This window comes from Elaeis guineensis, chromosome 14, assembly GCF_000442705.2.
Source record: "Elaeis guineensis isolate ETL-2024a chromosome 14, EG11, whole genome shotgun sequence".
NCBI lineage: Eukaryota > Viridiplantae > Streptophyta > Magnoliopsida > Arecales > Arecaceae > Elaeis > Elaeis guineensis.
In genome coordinates this window covers 63,557,686-63,574,498 of record NC_026006.2, presented here as the reverse complement: position 1 = coordinate 63,574,498, position 16,813 = coordinate 63,557,686, and the positions used below count along the sequence as shown (strand labels likewise).

General features: G+C 37.2%; 2 protein-coding genes, 2 long non-coding RNA genes and 1 other non-coding gene across 8 annotated transcripts; 4 read left to right on the top strand and 1 right to left on the bottom strand.

Annotated features, from left to right (window-relative positions):
- Positions 1 to 775: 775 nt before the first annotated feature.
- On the top strand, positions 776 to 6,651 carry LOC105057185 (WEB family protein At2g38370). Its single transcript, XM_010939679.4, has 2 exons — positions 776 to 1,123; positions 4,895 to 6,651. The coding sequence occupies exons 1-2, from the start codon at positions 920 to 922 to the stop codon at positions 6,386 to 6,388; spliced, it is 1,698 nt and encodes a 565-aa protein (XP_010937981.1). The 5' UTR covers positions 776 to 919; the 3' UTR covers positions 6,389 to 6,651.
- Positions 6,652 to 7,143: 492 nt separating this feature from the next.
- On the top strand, positions 7,144 to 7,225 carry TRNAS-UGA (transfer RNA serine (anticodon UGA)). The gene has a single exon. It is a non-coding gene; the product is annotated as a tRNA-Ser (tRNA).
- Positions 7,226 to 7,322: 97 nt separating this feature from the next.
- On the top strand, positions 7,323 to 15,355 carry LOC105057186 (uncharacterized). 4 transcript variants are annotated; one of them, XM_073248942.1, is made up of 7 exons: positions 7,344 to 7,502; positions 8,555 to 8,593; positions 9,797 to 9,895; positions 12,478 to 12,662; positions 12,771 to 12,968; positions 14,620 to 14,679; positions 14,911 to 15,355. In XM_073248942.1, the coding sequence occupies exons 3-7, from the start codon at positions 9,802 to 9,804 to the stop codon at positions 15,055 to 15,057; spliced, it is 684 nt and encodes a 227-aa protein (XP_073105043.1). In that variant the 5' UTR covers positions 7,344 to 7,502; positions 8,555 to 8,593; positions 9,797 to 9,801; the 3' UTR covers positions 15,058 to 15,355. The 4 variants fall into 4 exon arrangements, with proteins under 4 accessions (XP_010937982.1, XP_010937983.1, XP_073105043.1 ...); XM_073248941.1 differs by having other exon boundaries at positions 9,785 to 9,895; XM_010939680.4 differs by lacking the exon at positions 8,555 to 8,593 and having other exon boundaries at positions 7,323 to 7,502; positions 9,785 to 9,895.
- On the top strand, positions 9,902 to 11,518 carry LOC140853846 (uncharacterized). Its single transcript, XR_012136990.1, has 2 exons — positions 9,902 to 10,231; positions 10,266 to 11,518. It is a non-coding gene; the product is annotated as an uncharacterized lncRNA (long non-coding RNA).
- LOC140853845 (uncharacterized) lies at positions 15,301 to 15,961 on the bottom strand. Its single transcript, XR_012136989.1, has 2 exons — positions 15,683 to 15,961; positions 15,301 to 15,603 (listed from the first exon to the last, which is right to left on the bottom strand). It is a non-coding gene; the product is annotated as an uncharacterized lncRNA (long non-coding RNA).
- Between the last annotated feature and the right edge of the window lie 852 nt (positions 15,962 to 16,813).

Below are 16,813 nucleotides of genomic sequence, written 5' to 3'. Positions count from 1 at the left end.
TACCTTTTGAAGTTTCTAACATGAATAATTCTTCTACCCTCCACCGATATTATCTTAAAAAAAAAAAATGCTGATGAATAAGAATCCACAAGTCCACCTTCGTCTCAGTATTCCATATGGAATATTGGTTATCAAATACGTGTTAAAAGCTCCTAAAATTTGAAGTGCAAAGGTTTTACGATAAACAGCGCCATTATTTGAGTCTACCACATTCCCTCAATAAAAATGTGATCACTGACGTTAAAATTTACTCTATGTTTACTTAAAGTTATCTCCCGTTACCAAAAATAAGAAAATTACAACAATGTGGAAGCTGCGTCGAACTCTTCCGGCAGGAGCCGTTGATATTTGATAATTGGGTCGGTCGACCGTTGTGCCTCGTGGCCCTAGGTCAACCAGACCCGTTAATGGCATTCTTGATAATTATGCCATGTCCTGAGGATATTATTGTCATATTAGGTTTCTTTGGCGGACTCCACATCACCCAACGGTCCGTTTTTTCTCCTCCAGTTCGAGAAAAGGCTCGCACTAACAAAAGCAAAAGCTAACGGGCAGAACTCTGACGCTGAAGGACCCGTCTGTTATTTCCACGCCTTTTTCTCAAAAAAATTTCCATTCTTTCTCTCATTGAAAAAAAAATTCTGACTTTCGGGGAGAGAGAGAGAGAGAGAGAGAGAGACTGGCGTAGGAGTGTAGATATTAAAACCGAGCGTGTATGTATTAGCTTCCACGGCTACTTAAGGGCAATTGCGTAACCTCAATTTTCTCTGAGAAATAAAAAAATCAAATCCTTTTCCCTCTCCCTCTCGCTCCACTCTCATTCTGTCTCGCTCTCCTGAAATCATTTTAGGGTTTCGATTTCTGCCAAACCCTGAGGAGGAGAAGAATTAGGAGGAGCAAGAGAAGCGAAGGATCGGTCATGGAGGTAGTCATGGATTCGCCTTCGAGCGGCGCGGAGGCCACTGGGCTGCCAGAAACCCTAGTTTTGGACAAGGGTCCGGATGCGGCGGGAAGGGCGGAGATCGACACCTCGGCGCCGTTCGAGTCGGTGAAAGAGGCTGTGGATCGATTCGGGGGCAGCGCATTCTGGAAGTCGCAGCTCAAGCAGCTGTTTTCTTCCGAGGTTAGTTGATATGGAGTTCAAGATTTCTCTTTTTCTACCATTCTTGTTTAATTGTACGATGTGTTTGGTTTTTTTTTTCTCTATTTCTTGTTGCAATTTACTAAGGCTTACTCCTTTTTTTTACCGTATAAAAGTTCCTTTCTTGCCTCTGTTTTCTGAATTTTGTTAATTGTTCCAGAAAAAAGCAAAAATGATTAGGTGAAAGATTATGATGTGTGAATATAGATAGATTTATGGGAAATGCATAAATAAACTAATATGTTTAATAGGTTGTTTCATTTGCCATCGAGATTTTGCTTTTTCTAAAAGTACTTTTAAAGCGAAATAATTTCATGCATTTAAGTTTTAGCTATTTTTGTTAGGAGAAACCTTTCTCGTTCAGCCCCATTGCAGCTATTGTTTAGCAGTTGTATCTATTTATCTTTAGGCTTCATATGTAGCTAACTCGTGCCAGTTATGCAGCTTGTATCTACCCAACCTTCTGCTTTTAGGAGTCATGGAATAATACTAGATAGTGGAGAGGTGTAGCTCCAAAATCACCAGCTGTCTGTATGTTGTGGAATGGTCCGTGATTACATAGGCCCCACCATCCACAATAGATGGATTTACAGTGATTTAAGACTAGACCTATCCAATTTAACCTTGAACTGAAGAGGATCTGTACTAAATTCAATAATGTATGCCTGTATTTGTTGCACCCTTCAGCCCAAGAATGCATTAGCGTACTATCTAAAATATATGTGTGGGTTGATTTACGTTTGATTGTGATGAATTAGAAGTTCATAGATAGTGGTGGATTTAAGGGTCCTTACATCGATCCTGTTCTTACACTTGCAACCTATGAATTAGTTTATATATTGATGTCTAGATTTATATTGATGCTTGTTATTTTATTGTCGGTGTACTTTATTGTGTGCTTGTGTTGGTATTTATATGGTTTTATTGTATGATTTACATGTGTAAGATGATTATTAATTGCACCTGCTGAGTGAATCAGCAATCATCATTGTGGGCCATGTCTCTCTACTATTCACTTTATTCCCTAATAAGCAAAGAGATATGGTCAGCAGAGAGAAATATGAAAAAAGAATGGTACTAGATACAAGTAGGGAGATAGCTTCATCATTGCCACAAAATACTTTGTTATAGTTAGGGCAATATCTGAACCATTTTCCTCAAAAATTATCATAATATTTCATGAGTGAATATAATAATAAGATCGTTATTGATCATAGATATTGCAGAGAGCTTTAATCTTCCACATTTTCAGTGAAGCATTGATTTCACAATTTTATAGAAATATCCTTAATTTATCCACACCTGGCTTATCAATTTAGAACAAAATTAAATAAAAGCTGTATATGCACATTGGCCATAAAAAAAATGTGTCAACAATTAACCTTCTTTTGAGAAATTTGCATATAACCCCTCTCTTTGCCTGATTAATCATGTGTAATAGACATATTTCATGTATTTGCAAATAAAAGACCTGGTTCCCGAAACAGCCCAGTTAACTTTCCATTAGCCAAATTGAAATATTTATTGGGTTTCTTTCCTTTTCACTCCTCGATCAGCCCTTTGGAGCTTACAATAAAAAAAAGAAAAGAAAAAAAAAACCCTTTGGAGCTCCTAACTTGTGAGCTGCATTGCTCCTCAACAAAGTTATCTTCAAATTTGAGAAAGAATCAATATGTAAATTCTAGCAATGATGTTGGTTAAAAATACTAATGATAACAGTAAAAATGAGGGGCAGGATGGGAAAAACATGATGCTATTTCACTATAATAAGAAATTTGGGGGATCTTTTAGGATACAAGAGGTTTTCATCTGCAAATATCCTAAAACTAGGTAAGTGTGCCAATAATGATGGGAATTTTTTTTCTTTTCTCAAACTGCCCATATACGAGAATACTGTTACAATGTTTCATCTATTATAAACCTTCTCATTTCCCTTATCTCAAAATACCTTTATGATGCGAAGCCTCATGCAAAATTTCTATACAAGTGTGCCAAACTTCTCCTATTCTCAGAATGCCCCTATCCCAAAATACTCTTATAATGTTTCAAAATTTATTCTCAAAATACCCCTATTAACCATCCTTAATGCCCAGATACCTTTCCAATGCAAAATATCTCTGTTAATATTTTAGATATTTTAAGCTTTCTAAACCTCTCCGAGAACATTGTTTTTCCCACATGCTTGAGATGGGAGCACTGCAAACGTAGAAGTGACATCACCATGCTGGACACTTAAATTTTCCTGGGCATTAGACTCTTGATTGCATTTAAAAGAATAAAGTGCCTTCAAAGCAGGATTCTTGATGGCACTTTAAGCAGTTGTCAAAACAATTGTATGTAAAGAAAAGTAATAAATAAAAATATTATCAAACTTTTTTGCTCTTCCATCCCTGGTCCCATCAGCAATTTAAATGCGTTCATAAGCTTAATGATATAGATTTTGTTTGATGTAGATACTAACATCTACCATTTAACTAGTATCACATTTTTTTACATACAAAATTTATGGTCTATTTTTTAAAGTTCATTATTGTATATACGCTTTTGAGGTGTAATGGAGGAAGTGAAAACAGCCCCCCAAAATTTATTGATGAAAAAAATATAAACTTAATTTGCTTGCCTTATTTATCTTTCACTGATTTCATAATTTATACTTTGCCATGCAAGCCCTTTAAATTGGAAAAATATGTTTTTAATTATTCGTGGTTCATCCATCCAAGTATTAAAAGGTTTCTTCTTTCTTTCTGATTCTTAAAATGGATTGTGAGAACAACTCCTTTTCTGTTTTGTCACTAGTTTTCATTAGAAGACCTATTTGGAATATGTTGGATCACAAGTTTTCTTCCCGTGGAAAGTTGTGGAAGAAGTATTTACAAAATGTAGACAGAAGGCCTCAGCTAACCCAACCTACTTCGCTGTGGCTTCCTGTCCAATAGTAATCCCTCCAAAATGGTTTCTTATAGTAATTCTGACATCGCCATGGCTTCCTGTCCAATAGTAATTCCTCCACAATAGTTTGTTGTAATCATTAAGTTCCATAACACCTCTTTGGTTCCTTGGTCCTCTTTTCAAGCTCATCAACTTGAATCTAATTCTACTCATCAGGGTTGTCTCTTGCCTATGCGCATATCTTCACCATATTACTGTTTCCTTATGTTATCTTCTCAATCAGTGGTGCCCCTACCTTCCATACACTGTGTTTATTTCATATTCTATCTTCCCAATTCTCCAACATACATTTTAGCATTCTCAGTTCTGTTATGCTCAACATTTGGAAACTGCATTGTCATTTTTTCCCCTTAAGTTGTACTAGTATTTGAAGATCATGCAACATTATTTCCATTTCATCCTCCTTCCCTTATTCCTATCTGAGTCATTATTATCTATCTTCATATATTGACATAAATAGATTTGTTATTAATAGTGTGTTTTCTATCTTCCCAATTCTCCAACATACATTTTAGCATTCTCAGTTCTGTTATGCTCAACATTTGGAAACTGCATTGTCATTTTTTCCCCTTAAGTTGTACTAGTATTTGAAGATCATGCAACATTATTTCCATTTCATCCTCCTTTATTCCTATCTGAGTCATTATTATCTATCTTCATATATTGACATAAATAGATTTGTTATTAATAGTGTGTTTTCTATAGTTTCATATATGTACATTGTAACACATAGAAAGTGCATGAAATTTATGGCCTTTCTAGTAATGGATATCTGACGTGAATATGGTACCTTTTTTCTCCTAGAAACATGATTGCTGTGAGGATTTTGATGTTGTAAAGGTGAAGGAACAGACTACACAGTTAGAGAAGGATCTTATTTTGAAAGAAAGAGAGACACTAGATGTATTAAAAGAACTGGAAATGACCAAAAAAATTGTGGAGGGCTTAAAATTGAGATTACAGAAAGAGACCATTGAAGATGCTAATGCCCTGGCTGTGAATCTGGATGGCACAAACATGCATTCTGTTCCTGAAACTGAAGAGCAGGGTCCAATAAATCTTGAGAACCATGTGGAAATGGACGGTCCAATTATAGAAGCAAATCAATCTCGGGGGCTGATCTTAATGGAGCTGAATTTGGCGAAGGTGAACCTGAGCAGGAGAACAAGTGATCTAGCTGAACTCCAAGCTTCCATTGAATTACTCAATGGTAAAATAGAGGAGGAGAAAGTCTTGCTTGAGAAAACCCAAGAGTCTCTGACTGCTAATACTGCTAAAATTTCATCACTAGAAGAAGATCTGAACCAAACAACACTGACGCTTCAAACGACCAAAGATTTAGAAAGTAAAAAGCATGAGGATCCCTCAGATATTTCAAGGAAAATCAAACAAATGAATTCTGAGATAGAACAGTTTAGAAAGATGGCTGAAGATAACAAGTCTGAAGTTTCAAAGCTGACCAAGGAGATTGAGCAGACAAAGGCTAGCATCAGGACTGCTGAAATCCGATGGCTTGCAGCCAAGAAGATGGAAGAAGCAGCGAAAGCTGCAGAAGCTGTTGCTCTTGCTGAGATCAAAGCTCTCATGAGCAGTGATAACTCAACTGCAGAGCTCCAAAATTCTTCTGCAGTAACTCTGTCAGTTGAAGAGTATGTCATGCTTACTCATAAAGCTCAAGAGGCTGATGAGATCTCAAGAAAGAAAATTGAATCTGCCATGCTTCAAATAGATGAAGCAAACCAATCTAAATCAGTTTTACTGAAAAAAGTGGAGGAAGCAACAGCAGAGGCCAAAACAGCTAAGAAGGCACTAGATAGGGCCTTAAAGAGGGTAGAGGCTGCAAACAGAGGGAAGCTTTCAGTTGAAGAGGGTCTTCGGAGATGGAGGTCTGAACATGGTCAGAAGAGACGCTCCATTCATAACTCCACTAAATTCAAGAACTACTCAGCTCACCATCGAAGAGACTCTCGCATGCTAGATCTCAATGGGTTGGATTTGGTTACTGATGGGTCGAAGAGTGCCCTAAGGCCACCATTGTCTATCGGGCAAATACTAAGCATGAAATTGATGGGTCCTGAGGACTATGATCCAGTTATATGGGAAAGAACAAATGAAAAGCCTAAGGTCTCGCTGGGTCAAATGCTGAGCAAAACGCAAGGGGTGTTGTCTCCCAAGATGGCTGAGGATGGATCCGCACAGAAGCAGTTCTCTACAAAGAGAAAGAAGTTTGGCTTGGTGGGTTTTTCACTTCTCTTGGCAAAGCAAAGCAAGAAGAACAAGAAGAAAAGGCATTGTTAAGAGTCCAAGGTAGCTGTGGGCTGAGGTTTTCTGCTTCTGTCCAGTGCTCACCTTCCACCTTTTCGTCTACTATATATAAACTAGGGACAGTGCTCACCTTCTACCTTTTCGTCTACTATATATAAACTAGGGACAGTCTCAATTATTTTTCTTTGTAATATGGATAGATGGTTGTGAACTTGTTTTGGTGTATGTATTGCTGGATTTCTTGGTAAATCAGGTGTATAGTACTAGGTAGCTGCAAGATTTTTTTTTCTAGCTAACTTTAATCAGGCCATTATGCAATATGTGTTGAGGCATGTGGCATGGCTGTTAGAAAAATGAGCTTTGAGTAGCTCATTTTTTGCTTGAAATTGCGTTCCATTGTTCCACAATGGCTTGCTCCATCTGCAATTACTGAGTTTGAGATTCTCTCACACATTTGACTTGAGCGTGAAGTATAAATAAATATGTATGTTGTATTACCATACAAAATTTATATTTTATGTAAAAGTGAGATGATGGTACTACATACAGACATTTAAATTGACAGCATGAAACAAATACTCCACAGGCGGCGGGCAGAAAACTGAGAAAGATTTCCCATATCTTGCCGTTATAAACCGTGAATAAGAGCTAGGATACACCCTCACAGGGCTGAAGGGCCTCCCGCGTAAAATTGTTACCGGAGGTATGCAGTTGCGGGTGAACGGGCGTAAACGAAGGGCGTGAAATAGAATAGTACAAAATATTTATGGACGCAAAACAAGGTCGACGTCGATATGTCCGAGTGGTTAAGGAGACAGACTTGAAATCTGTTGGGCTACGCCCGCGCAGGTTCGAACCCTGCTGTCGACGTTTCTTTTTTTTTTCAAAGGTTTCCTATCAATTAAAAATAAAAATCGTCGATTACGTCACGCTTCCTTGTTGACTCCAGCTAGCGGCGGCGGAAGAAAAAGAATTTATCCAATCCCTACCCGCCATGGCAATGGCGGCCGCCTCTCGTCTCTCCTATCCCTCTCCCTCTATCCCCATCCTAAGAAGTCAACCCCTTCCCTCCCGTCGGAGTTTTTCGAGAGGAGGAGATCAGAAGCCCCCGCCGCCTCCCCTTCTCCAATCCTAAGCCTCCATCCAGGTTCGAATCTATATTGTTATAAGAATTCAATTTCCTGGTGAGGTTTCGTTTTGGATGATAAAATAATTTTTCCTTTGGTTCTAATGTGATGATTTTTTTTTTTTTTTTTCGGTAATGACCTATAGAGAGAATCACCGGTGGCTGAGATCTTGGGGCGAAATTATTGTTTTTCCTAAACTCGTTAAATTTGAGATGTAGATTATGAGAGGTGTGTTGATGGGGAAAGTAAAGTTTTGTCCTTATTGTGCTTCATCTGTTAAATTGTTCTAAATGACTTCTTAGCAGTGAGAGAAACTATCACCTTCAGGTCTTATTCTTATGGTGATGTTTTCGGATTGGACATCTTTAAGAATAAGTTTTACTATCCGAAACTAAAGCTTTTAATCCAAAATACTAAGTTAGTTGGCTTGGTATCTGTAGCCATCTGTTTTTAATAGTAACTTTACTCTAATTCCATTTTGGAATTCAAATTGAGATCGCTGCCGAAGGATCAATCTTTAGAATTTTGGAGACCTTTCGAGATGTAACAAGATGCAGCTCCCGTAGGCAGACCTTTCATGACTCTTAAAATTGGTTAAATTTTCCAAAGGTTTTCTTCTAGATTCATCATACACCTAAACTGTCACTATTGCATTGAAACATCATATAAATGGATTGTTGATGCCTGGAATTGTGATTTTACTGGCATTCAGGATGAAGTGATGTTGCCTGTATTTGGATGATCTCAAATGACCGTTTTCATATAACTTTTTTGGATGATTCCATGGTTTTGAAAACTGGACCAAAAGGCCCAGTTCGGACTGTACCGAGCCATACCAGCATGGAACCGGATCAGTTCGGCCTTGGTTTTCGGCATCCGACAAGAAAAAAAATTAGGAGCTGCCCAGTTCAGCCCTGAACTGGATGGTTTCGGATTGAACTGGATGGTATGCCACTCTACCGAGCTGAACCGCCCGGTTTGGGGTCATTTTTAAACCCTGAGATAGAAAAGAAATCTTTTGACTTCTTCTCTCTTTCTCTATCTCTTTCTCACTCCCTAACATTGAAAGCAGCAGGAAGAGCCTAGGAATACGTGGATTGAAGCCTTAAAGGTGTGTTTCTCCTTCTTATCTCTCTTTCCTCTCTTCTTCTCTTGTTTTTTTTTTTAAAAAATTTGTAAAAAATGAAAAAATAAGAAAAAATCATGTCATTTTTTTTTTTGATATGATTTTAATATAATCCATAAAAATTTAATTGGACACAAAAAAAAAAGTCTGCCAATCTGATCAGCATGCTTGCTGTACCGTGTGTTAGTACGGTATCGAACCGGTACCATACCAAACCAGCCAGTGACCGATACGGTCACTGGTATCGGTTTTCAAAACCTTGGATGATTCTATTTTCACAGTCGATGTTTCCATAACGATAAAGTTTAATGATATCTTTGAAAGTGATTGCAAACAGAAGGACACATGGTTAACACCTTTCTATTATTGGTTCAGTTTATGCCTCTACAAATGAAGATTACATGCAAGAGAGACATAAAGAAATCTAAAGAATTGATTATAATTTGTCTTTGGTAATATTTGAAAGGAACTTAAGATTTGTGTCTGGATAAAATTAATTGATGAAAACCCTGTCCCTAGAATGGTACAGATAGATCTATATTTAGCTGTACTATGGTATGACATTATTTTGGTTGATGAAATATATCCCATTTCTAGGTTTGCCTCCAGAACATGCCTATTAGCTCTTGGGATTTCTCTGTCACCCAGACTTCTGATGCTTTGATGCCATGCATTATAAACTTGAAATGGGATTTAGATGTAACCATCAATTGACCTAATTCTGTGTTTCTGTACTAGTAATCCATTCTAATAATCAACTAAATCTTCTCCTCTGGGATTTATTTATTTATTTTTTGGAGAAAATTATCATCATTGAAATTTATGTAAGTTCACTGCACATTTCTGGTTAGATTGTCATCTTGATGTTGCTTATTTGAAACCTTTTGTTCTGGTGAATATAACATACCTATTTATGGGGACCAGAACTGATATCTTTATTATTGATAGTTAAATTGTGCATATTTTTTTGTGGCATTTTACCTGAAGTATGCATAGAAGTATAGGACCACTTTGTCATATTTACCTAAAAGCAAAAGAAGTTGGAATATTTGTGTTCACTGGTCTAAAGAATGATGTCCATGGATTATGTGACTGATCTAGAGATGGTTTGTTTTTGTCATGGGAGTGACCTTTTTGAATAATCTAATGCAAGTAAATATGACTTCCGTCAATTAGTTTACTTGACAGGTATAATGGGTTTGAGAACGAGGTTCATTCTTCTTCTTATGCTGGCCAGCACCTCTGCCTGTGCAAATGCTAGAGATCTGTTAACCTTGGATATCATGGGTAAGTCATTAACAATCTTTCTTTGTTATATTTATCTCATCCCCTTTGATCATCATTTCTGTATTCAATCTAACATTAAATTCTAAAGGTCATTCAAGCATTTAAGTAATGGAGGTAACTAATATGAGTAATGCAATTATTTTCAGAATGAAGAATAGTAGAAGAAGATAATTATACATAGTCAACGTGGTTCTTCAGCTTCAATTTTTTTAATACGAGTTCATTGAAACTATTTTTTGGTTTTTTTCTTTTTACTTTTTCTGCTTTTACTCTTTTCATTCAGATTTTGCTTGTGTGAAAAATTCATTTTATCAGTGTGTATATCTACTATCTAGCGTAAAATTTTGGATATAGATGTATATTTTTACAGGATTTTGTCCTTAGATTGAAGAATATGGTCAAAAGGTATATAATGATCTCAGCTATGTAATCGAGGTACCATGTAACCTCACATATTTTCAGTACTACCAAAATTATTAGAAATTTTTTTGACATGTAACAAAGGCAACTTGTTTTCTTTTGTGTGCGTGCCTTGCATCACTTTTGTTCAGGTTCTACTTACTTTTTGATGAGTATGAAGTTTTTCTGTCTATCAAAACTCTAGTCTTTAACAATGTATTGTAGACAAGTACATGATATTGAGGTAACTAGTTTGACTAATGAAGTTTTTGCATTAAAGTTTAGGATACTGAAAAAATGGTACTGTACCAGTTTTTAGGCCTTGTCAATGCCTTTATTTTTTAAGCAATTCATTCAGATGAACTTGATTTTGGAAATACATCTTGCAAATTTTTGCTAGAGGAACTTAGTTTTTCTAGTTAACATAAAATGTTGAATGTCATATTTTGAATCTTATAAAGGACTGTTATTAATTAGATACCACAAGAGGTGGACTTAAGATAGATAATCATTTTCCTTATCAATGACGAAATCACCTTATCTATTCAAACTTATATGCACTTCATTCAGAAAAGATAATGAGACACTAAACAATCCAGAAATACAGACTGAAATTAAGAACTATATGTTTCATGCTCTAGTTAATTTAGTTGAATCAGCTTGATAGGCACCTTCGGCTTGGAACATCAAGAATTTCATTATGCAGATACTAGAAAATTAACCTTTTTCTTGTTGGGAATGACGATGCCCTTATCTTTCCTGCAATATCAGGGATTGAAGCAGATAAGAAGCCTAACATACAAAGGATCTAGTATTTTTAGTCCATCAAAGAATTTTGAATATCGCACTGATAAAATTGAGGAATATTGATAATATGTGTTTTTTGTTCTGGACCCACTGATTCAGTATTATACAGTTTATCAGCTAAATTGGAATGAGTTTTTGGAGGTTGTTTCTAAACATTTATTTATTCTATAGCAAGACTTGAATTAGCAAGCCTGTTAACACTTAAGCTTCTAATTTTATGTAATTAAAGCAATGTTTTAAGACCTAGACCCCTTATTGAACTAGAAAAGTGAAAGATCATGGTTACTAGCTTAGTTGTCAGGTTAACCAAAATCAAACCATGATATTATGATGGCATAATAAATATGTGTATCAATAATTATTTATATATAAAAAAATTAATTAAAGGCAAAAATATGTAAAAAATAAAAATAAAATCCAAGATTCATTAGCAGAGTGTCTATGAATAATCCTGACTAAATTAATCTTTATAAAATTCATTAAATTATTGTGCTTTTCCTCCAACATTCTAAAATTGTCAATTGGGAACTTATTCGTAGCAAACAAAGTTTATCAAGTTAAAGGTTAAAGATTTGACTGTCTGATGAGATGAGGGTTGGGAAGTGGATGAAAGAGTAAGAGAGAGTGAGAGGAAATGAGGGAGAGAGAGATCAAGTGCAAAGAGGGAGATAGTGTCATGGAGAGGGGTGAGCAGACGGTGTGCTACCAGCCTGCTGTTTGGGTGCTACTTCTAGGCTCTGGTTGTTAAGGGGGCCAAAAGCAGAGAGGGAGGAGGGGTACAGATGTGGGGTGGGAGGGAAGAGAGAGAGAGAGAGAGAGAGGCAAGATAATGGGTGGTGTGTTGCCACCAGCCCACCATTGTGCTTTGGCTGCCAAAGGGTTGGAAAAGGGGTGAGACAGAGGGAGTGGGAGAAGGGGCAGAGTCACATAGACAGGTGGGAAGCATGCCCAGTGTCTAATTCCATGGGAGTTGCCGGCTGTCTTCAGCCTCCATTCTCCATCTGCATTCTAGAGGAAGTGGTCATTGTGCTTGTGCCAGAGAGAGAGCAATCAAGTCAAAAACCCAAACCTAATCCCCAAATATAAACAGAGAGGCCGAGTTTTATCTATCTCAAAAACTAGCCAGTTTGTTCAAACTGGGAGTGGTTCCAACAGATTGCTGGTTTAACCATGTTTGTTCTCGTTTTGATGATAGAAGCTGATGGTCTTCTCCAAACCAGTTTTGTGGGCATATCTGGATGAGGGCCTTACAGGCTGATGGTTTAATCAGTTCGACTGGCTGGTCCAGTTTGGTTTTTAAAATATCGATTTAAAGAATCCTTCAACTTGATATCCAGAAAGGTTGGTGATTCTTTTTGTTTTTCCTGTTACACCAGTGGATAACAAGATACAAAGTGAAAGTAGAATGTCTGAATCAATTGCAAGGAATCAAGAATTGTGCACAATATGTGAAGAGTTTACTTCCCAGGCTACATACTATTTTGGTGAGAATGAGACCCAGACTGAGATTATCAACACCCTTCACCATGCATGTTCTCGTTTGCATTCTTTTGAAAAGCAGGTAAGCTCGTCTTGTTTGGCATACATAAATTTGTCATCCAAATATCACTCCTTTATCTTTTGAAATGGCAATGCTGATTTTGTGCTCTTAAACATATTTTCCTGGTAGTGTGTTTTGTTGGTAGACTATTATGCACCTCTTTTCTTCATGGAGATTGCTACAATACACCCAGAGCAATTCTGTGGGAAGGTGAATCTCTGTGAAAAGACAGTATTGACTCCTTTGCCAAAGCGTGATGATGCCTGCACAATCTGCCATCACGCTGTTGTGGAAATTCTTACCAAACTGAAGGATCCTGACACACAGGTATACTAGTATCCTTCTATTCTATGCAGTTTCATAACCAGGTTCGTGCTTGAATCTTATGCTAACGATGATCTCTGATATTCTGGATGGGAGATTCTGAAACAGCGTCACCCTGCAGTCATCTTCAAAGCATTAAACTTTCTATTGTCTAGATAGAGTCTGTTCTTATATGTTCTTCACTTCTGTCAAATTCACGACATGCTATTAAGTTTCTAACTCTTTGTCTCTTACTTTGCAGTGATACATTTTCATATTTATTCAGTAACGGAATTGGTTCTACATGTGATGTAGTGGTTAGTTGTTGGTGCATATACTTACCATAGAATGTTATGGTGCCATTTTTGCATGCATCAGTATAATTATGTATGGTAACATATTGATAGATACTTAAGAGAAAGATGAAGATACAACAGGAAAAAATTGATCTTTTCTAATATTGACTATTCGGTGTAGATTTGATGTAATGGCATATCCTGTGCGGCATTATTGCAATCACTAGAAATGTTCCAATCTTTTAAAATACACTTTTATTTCTTATACATACATATATTAGCTATAACCAACGAGCAACAAACTCAAGAATCTTGTGTAGTTGACCCTAAAATTGACATCGGACCTTTCAAATGTGGGCCAAAGTACTTGACTGAGAAGATCTGCACAAGACACAGATTTTAAAATCATTGAACTCTACTACGTTGATTGCATTGGTTAAATTTATGTGACCAGAGAGCATCCCTCCAAAGTCCAAAGTGTTCATAGACACAGAGTCTAGACAGAGGGTAAAAGGCAAGGTTTGATAGATCCATCTCTAATGCAACCATCAATTGCCCAGGACTCAAATTTGTTTACACTATTGTTTCTAAATATATCATATACAAAAGTCCTCCATCTCACATACATGCTTATTCTCTAATAACATTGAGACTGGACATGCTATTGTGTATTTCTACTGCAAACTACAAATTAACATTAAACTTGCATAAACTCGCATAAATGACAGCATCTTTGGCAATTACTTGCATTTCAAAGGGCTTTACAGTTACAACTTCGATAATATTGTCTCTCGTACGTACCATTTTGTGTAAGGTATAATAGAATGGTTAGGATATCAATTGATGGTAGGTCAATACTTGCTGATGCGTGATCTTTACCCATTATCAGAATTGTGTGGTGTCAGTGAAGCCACAGCTTGTGATACGGAATGATAACCACTAAGGACAGAATAACTTGGCCATGTGAGAGTAATTTCATTTTTACTGGTTAACAGCAATGTTCTTAATACTATTCCTTGTGTAATGAAGGTACATGCTCTACTTTTTCTTCGTCAGTCTCAATAGGTAGGGGCTGTTTCCAGTTCTCCCCTTAATTGTGCTTGACCCTCGTTCTCCGTTTCTCTTTTCAAGTAACCTAAGATGTGGCCACATCTTTGGCTATCTTAATTGATCTATGCAGTTCAGCGGCCTCCCATGTTTGTTGGACCATGGCCTCTTTTTGAGTAGAAAGGATTTTATTGCTCTGCACAAGATGTTAAGAAATATAGTTTGGCTTCTCAGGATTTTTTCCATTAATTTGTGGAAGCATAATTATTGCTTAAGCATAGACATATATTGCTTAACCTGATCAGATATTTTCTTGTGTGAAAAATCTGCAGTTTGAGATACTAGAGATGCTTTTGAAAGTATGCAACAAGGTGGAGAATTTTGTGCAACAGGTAAGTAATAGACTACATATCTGCCAGATAATCAAGTATTAAGTCACATGAGACCTGAAACCACCAAATACTTTTAAATAATGATGGAATCTGTAGTAATCACTGGGTAACTGGGGTGTTAAATTTGTAATGCAAATTATCCTGTAGGCTTGGCATTTTGAAAATTGAATGTGGTGATGACCTTTGTTGTTCTCTTGTGATTTCATCTGCTTCTTTTATTTCCATCTGCAGTGTAAGAGGTTGGTCTTTCAATACAGTCCTCTAATCATGGTGAACCTTGAGAAGTTTCTTGAGACAACAGATGTCTGTACTTTAATCCATGCATGCAAAGCTAGTCAAGAAGTGGTGGCGAGGTCAGAATTATTAGCTGTTGCTTGACGCTATGGAAATGCAGTTTCCCAAGCCCAAGAGTAGGCACAACAAATTGAATGGGTAAAGGATTTGTGGCGGGAAAAGAAGTTGCTATTGGAGTAACCTTTTTCTCTCTCAATTATTGTTAAGCCTGTAATTTTAAAGTTCACATCCCTGTAATTTGCCATAGTTGCAAATTGCCTCAACCATTGGATTGTAACATCGTTGGCGAGATCTGTGTATGATATCATTTGTCTACTTGATTGCAGGTTCTTCAACCTGTAAACAACTTTGTTTATTGAATGCAAGCTTCAAATGACCACAACATTGTCTCCTTGTCCTCCTGAATTTGAGTGTGACCACCCTCCCAGCTTGAGGTTGTCCCAAGTCTTTAGGAGTGGCTTTTGTGGATACTTGATTCTTCAAACAAAACACCCCTCAAAACATAGCAAGCACGCCCTTGCATGTTCTTTTCTCCTATTCTTCTCTCTTACCCGGGCCCTCCAGCTTCCAACCTACCTGGTCCAACAACCTGCAGCACCTTCTTTTACTCGCCTCCAACATCCCCCGAAACTGCAACATCTGACAATAAATCAAAATGAAGTAACAGTAAATAATGAAGAATCTAAAAGATAAGTAATAAAAGGTGTACTGTTCGTTTGTTTTCCTCTACTGCTCCTCTTTTGTCATCCTCTCTCTTTATTTATCTTCGCAGATTCAGTATCAACCGTTCCTTCTATGATGTAACAGATTTCCAAACAATAATCTTTGGAAACCTTTCTTCGACGAGCATCCGAATTCTCTCTACTTCTTTACTGCGCCATAAAAATGGAATGTCTCACCATGATCCATCCCCATCCCTATGGGCTTCTCTCGAGCGGACCTCCTCATAGGACACTTATCTTACAGTGGCCACAAAGGTCGCTATCTTATCAAGAGTCGTGAAGCAGCGGTATGCTGCTCGGTCGCTCAACGTCCCATTTAAAAGCACGCGGAACACCATAGTCTCCTGACACACTCGGTACAACATACCTGACCACTGGAGCCCAGCCAACCTTGATCCCGGAACCACGAGAGACGTATGATTGCTTCTTTTCTTTTTTTTTGGAAATTCCGGCAGTCACCAAGCACCAGACGCCAAGAGGATAATGAAGATAACACGACGCTTCCATAAGTCCATAATTATAGAACTTTAATAATAAAAAACAGATGCTCGACCTCCTTCACTGGCTTTGTATGACCAGGAACAGGAGGTGGCTACCTTGTTCTCGACCCTTTTCTTTTTGTTTTCATTTCAAACGGGCACAAGTATTGTTACGTCCAGCTATTTAGCACCACCTTGTTGACACAAAGAATTCTTTCTGATTCAAGTTGACACGTAAATGTTAGGACACCAACTTTGGAACCCTCTTATTGGCACGTGGGTTGTAAGCTTTTGGGGTCCCATGTTAGATGTGTTTGTTGCAGATTTCTTGCTCTTTTCTTGATTAAAATTCAGTTTAGTCTTTTTGATCAATAAAAGTGAGCGCCTACTTTCCAAATATATGAAAAGATCTTTTTACAAGTAATATGGTAGTAATGTGCCAGCATCATGTTATAATCATTGAACCCCTTAACAAAGTGCTTATGGAATGAATTATGCTATAAGGTCTATAATTTTTTCTCTGATTCAACTGATCACAAGGATTATCGAGCACTTGCACATATGGTATTATAACCTCTTGCCATTTGGCAAACAGAAAACATATTTACAAGAAAGCCAACAGTGTTAACTAATGGTTGG

Coding starts and splice junctions, on each gene's coding strand:
- LOC105057185 (XM_010939679.4), top strand. CDS start 920: ATGGAGGTAGTCATGGATTCGCCTTCGAGCGGCGCGGAGGCCACTGGG. Junction 1,124..4,894: donor AGCAGCTGTTTTCTTCCGAG/GTTAGTTGATAT, acceptor TTTTTCTCCTAG/AAACATGATTGCTGTGAGGA.
- LOC105057186 (XM_010939680.4), top strand. CDS start 9,802: ATGGGTTTGAGAACGAGGTTCATTCTTCTTCTTATGCTGGCCAGCACC. Junction 12,663..12,770: donor TGCATTCTTTTGAAAAGCAG/GTAAGCTCGTCT, acceptor TTTTCCTGGTAG/TGTGTTTTGTTGGTAGACTA. Junction 14,680..14,910: donor TGGAGAATTTTGTGCAACAG/GTAAGTAATAGA, acceptor TTCCATCTGCAG/TGTAAGAGGTTGGTCTTTCA.